Raw genomic sequence first — 4,493 nt, 5'->3', positions numbered from 1 at the left:
GGGCTGTCTTGACCAAGACTCTGCACAAACCTCTGGGACTCTTTGCATCCTGTCATGGTGCCTTTCCAGTGAATTCCAGGGTTATCAAAGCCAACTTGAATGGGCTCTTTGTCTCATTCCACAAGGTCACCCAAACCACTCTCTCCTCTGACCCTCACCCACAAAACTTCACCCAAGTTGTTCATCCCCTAGAGCAGCTCCACAGCTCCCAGAAGCTCCTTCCTGCTGAGGACACCTCTCTCCTGCTCTTTCTCTCCTGTGTCTCCTTGACCTTCTCTCCCAACCCATCACAGCCCTGCAACCTGGGAACTGTCTCAGCAGGCCTGGGCTGTTATTGCCTGCAAGTGGAATGCAGAGAGACTTGGGGCTGCAGCTCCTCCTGCCTGTGCCCCACACGCAGGGCATTGGGGCCTGTCTGGCTGCAGCCCCTCAGCGAAGGTACCGGGGTCAGAACAGACTTGCAGTGGGGAAAGCTGCTCTGAAAGCCCCGAGAGCTGGGCTGTGCAGAGGCTTTGCTGACAATGGCCCTGGGGGTGGACGTGCTGGGACTCAGGCCCAGGGGGAAAATCCCAGGCCTGATCCCTGAGGAGATCAGCACATGCTGCTGAAATGCTGGGGGAGAGAAGAGCCAGCAGAAGGAGGAAACAAGTGTGGACAGCCTGGGCTGATGTGCTTTGGACTCGTGCCTGGCCCGGCCTTGGCTGGGCAGAGAAGGGACAGCCTTTGTGTCCCTGCAGGGCTGGGATTCACTCCCTGCCCCAAAGGCCCCCAATGTGTCTGAGAAGCCCTGGGTGGTGCCTGTCCCACAACTGCTGGGAATGGGGACGGGCTTCCTGCACAGGCCCTGTGCTGTCCAGGGCAGCTGCTGCACTTGTGCTGCAGAGCCCTGGCACCTCCCCTGGCACTACAGGCCCCTCTTTGGCTGTTCAATCCAGGCTCAGCTGCCCTCAATTAGGTTCAGCAGTGAAGGGATGTCCAGGAGACAACTGCCATTGTGCTCTGAGGACATGTAGAAAATACCTCTGATAAAGAACAGGAGAGAGACCTCTCTCCCTGTGCCACCTGACTCCATTTGGTCACCTGAACACCTCTAGGGGCTGCCCTGGACAGAAGGAACAGTGACAGGTTCCCCTGTCCTACATGTGGGCCCCTTCTGCCACTGAAGTTGGCCAAAGCAATGTCCCAGCAGCCTCCAAGATCCCACAGCTGCTGCCCTGGCTCTAGGAACTGCTCCACTGGAGCCTGCAGTTCCCAGCAGGAATCTCGGTCACCTCTGGCACCTCAGAAGGAACCAGGGCTTTGTGTCCCAGCAGGTCACTCCTGGCTTTGGTCTTCCTTCATTGCCATGGGAGCTGGGACAAGGAGTCACCTGCAGGGGCCTGTTTTGGGCCCACTGAAGTGGGGCAGGAGGAATCCCAGCCCATGGGGGTTGTGGAGGGAGCTGAGTGTCCTTGTGGCCCCAGGTCTGCAGAGCCACAAGGAGACACCTCTGTTGACTCAGCTGAGTCCCTTCCCTCAGTGCAGGTGAAGGAGATCCCTCCTGGGCACTGTCTGGGTTTCCTGTCTAATGATGGGACATGAAAAGGGGACTCTTGAACTTAACTCTGTGTCTGTTTGGAGAAATGACAGTGCTGAAAGAAGTGTCTGTGCCCAGCTGAGAGAAGGCACATCATTATTTCCTTCAGCTGTGTGCCAGCAGGTTCCCCTGGAGCCCCAGGGACAGCTGGAGGGAGCCCAGAGGGGCAGAGCAAGGGCTGCCTGGGGCTGTTGCTGTGCTGCTGAGCTGGGCCGGGCTCCTGGCACACAGGGAGCTCCTGGCAAGCAAGAAGAGCTTCAAAGAGACAGCTCTGCTGGTGAGCAGCTCCTCTGCACAGCCCAGCAGGGCTGAGGGCACTGCCTGCAGCACCCAGGGCACAGGAGAGAAGGCAGAGAGATGAGAGGCAGCCTGGGCTGGAAGGTGACTGAGCTCTCACTACAGGAGAAACCTTCTCAGGATTTGAAGGAAGAATTCTCTGGCTGTAGGAAAGTGCAACTTGCCTGGCTGTAGGAAAGTTCAACAAGCTGGCACATCCCACAGCTTCCAGGATCTTTCAGCAGGACTCTCCCAGTTGCTGCAGTGCAGGGGAAGTGGCCATATGGCAGAGCAGGGCAGGAGCTGCAGGCAGCAAGGGCAGAGAGGAGAAGGGAGCAGGAGGTTCAAGGGATCCTGGGGTGGGAGGACAGGGCAGAGCTGCTCAGGGCAGGAACCTTGCCAGCCCTTTGCCACGGTCAGGCTCTGGCTGCAGAGCAGTGCAGGTGAGTTCCTGCAAGTGCCTCTCCCAGCTGCCAAATGGCAGCAGTGGCAGGAGCTGTCAGGATGGCTCTGCTGGATTTGCTGGGGTGCAGCAGGAGAAGCTGCTGCAGAGCAGGACTTGCTGCTGCCCCATCAGAGGCCCAGGGCCAGAAGGTTCCCTGTGCCAGGGCTGGCTGTGGGGTGGGAAGGTGGGGGTGCAGCCAGGGGTGCCCAGGGCTGTGGGGCAGAGCAGGGTCCTGCCCCAGGGCTCTGTGTGCTGGGGCAGGGACTCTGCTGCCTGCCAGGGTCAGCTCTCAGCCCGGCCAAGGAGCTGCCACGGGGCTGGGGGAGAAGGGCTGTGGGGAAGGAACAACTCCTGGGAGGGCAGAGCAGGGCAGAGCTGAGCCCCCAGGGCTGGGCTGGGCTCTGGCAGCACTGGCAGTGTCCAGCCCTGTACCCAGGGAAGCAGCTGCTGGCAGGGACAGCTCCAGGCAGCAGAGCCCTGGGCAGGGAGTGGGGGGCAAGTACCCCCAAGGCCTGGGGGAGGGGGCGTTCAGGCAGCTCTGGGGGCCCTTCCCTGCAGCTCTGCTGGGCACTGTGTGCTGGGCCATAGAAATGAGGATTCCTGCAGTGGAAAAAAACCTTCCCCAGATGTGATGGCAAAAATAGAAAACACGGGTACAATTCTAAGTACAGAGTAAGCTTCTGCTCTGCAGCCTCAGCTCTTCTGAATCATGGGTGTAGAGATGGAATTTTTGTATTCAAGGTGGGTTACATCTGACATTTCTTTGTGTGTGTGAGAACTCTACCAAAAAAATTCCATATCCCACTACAGCGGAGCAAACCTGACTCCTTGGCAGTGCATTTGGTGACATTTGACACATTGATTTCCTTTAGGAATGGAGTGGCTTTTTCACAGAGCTCTGTCTTAACTGTTCCCTGTCCTTTCCTTTTTTGAAACAGACCCTGTGCTAAGGAACAGCAAATGTCCAACAGCAGCTCCCTCACCCAGTTCCTCCTCCTGGCATTCGCAGACAGGCGGGAGCTGCAGCTCCTGCACTTCTGGCTCTTCCTGGCCATCTCCCTGGCTGCCCTCCTGGCCAACGGCCTCATCCTCAGCGCCGTAGCCTGGGACCACCACCTGCACACCCCCATGGGCTTCTTCCTGCTCAACCTCTCCCTCACAGACCTGGGCTGCATCTGCACCACTGTCCCCAAAGCCATGCACAATTCCCTCTGGGGCACCACAACCATCTCCTACAAGGGTTGTGCTGCACAGCTCTTTTTCTTTTATTTCTTCATCACAGCAGAGTATTTCCTCCTCACCACCATGTGCTACGACCGCTACGTTGCCATCTGCAAACCCCTGCACTACGGGACCCTCCTGGGCAGCAGAGCTTGTGCCCACATGGCAGCAGCTGCCTGGGCCACTGGGTTTCTCTATTCTCTGCTGCACACAGCCAATACATTTTCCCTGCCCCTATGCCAGGGCAATGCCCTGGGCCAGTTCTTCTGTGAAATCCCACACATCCTCAAGCTCTCCTGCTCACACTCAGGCTACCTCAGGGAAATATGGCTCATTGGGGTTACTGTCTGTTTAGTGTTTGGTTGTTTTGTTTTCATTGTTTTCTCCTATGTGCAGATCTTCAGGGCTGTGCTGAGGATCCCCTCTCAGCAGGGACGGCACAAAGCCTTTTCCACCTGCCTCCCTCACCTGGCCGTGGTCTCAATCTTTGTCAGCACTTCGTTTTTTTCTCACCTGAAGCCTCCCTCCATCTACTCCCCATCCCTGGACCTGGTGGTGTCAGTTCTATACTCAGTGGTGCCTCCATCACTGAACCCTCTCATCTACAGCCTCAGGAACCAGGAGCTAAAGGATGGCCTGAGGACAATAATGAGTGGATGTTTTTCAGCAACAATAAGCTCTGTGCTTTCTTCTGTCCAGCATTTAAAATGAAACTCATGAGAGTCCCAGCCTGCCTTCTCAACTTTTTAGTGGTGGTCACTGGGTTCCTCTTCTCATAATTTTGTGCTCAAAGAAATGTTATTATTCACCCCCCACCTCATTCACTGCTTACCTCTTGAATTTGATCTAGAAACTCTGCAAATGATGAACTGTATATTCATCTATTTCTGTGCTTTAAACAAAATAAACTCTCATTCAGTGCCTTGTTTATCTAGGATCCTAACTCTGAGAATAGCATGAAGTTATAGGGGAGGA

General features: G+C 56.2%; 1 protein-coding gene across 1 annotated transcript; it reads left to right on the top strand.

Moving 5' to 3' along the window:
- Positions 1-3,257: 3,257 nt before the first annotated feature.
- Positions 3,258-4,229, top strand: LOC114003803 (olfactory receptor 14J1-like). The gene has a single exon (XM_027751150.1). It carries the CDS (start codon positions 3,258-3,260, stop codon positions 4,227-4,229), a length of 972 nt encoding a protein of 323 aa, XP_027606951.1.
- Positions 4,230-4,493: the final 264 nt, after the last annotated feature.

This window comes from Pipra filicauda, unplaced genomic scaffold (genome assembly GCF_003945595.2).
Source record: "Pipra filicauda isolate LSUMZ 115617 unplaced genomic scaffold, ASM394559v2 scaffold961_size45087_pilon, whole genome shotgun sequence".
Taxonomy (NCBI): Eukaryota; Metazoa; Chordata; class Aves; order Passeriformes; family Pipridae; genus Pipra; species Pipra filicauda.
Note: the sequence above shows the minus strand (reverse complement) of the source record. Positions and strands in the feature narration are given on the sequence as shown.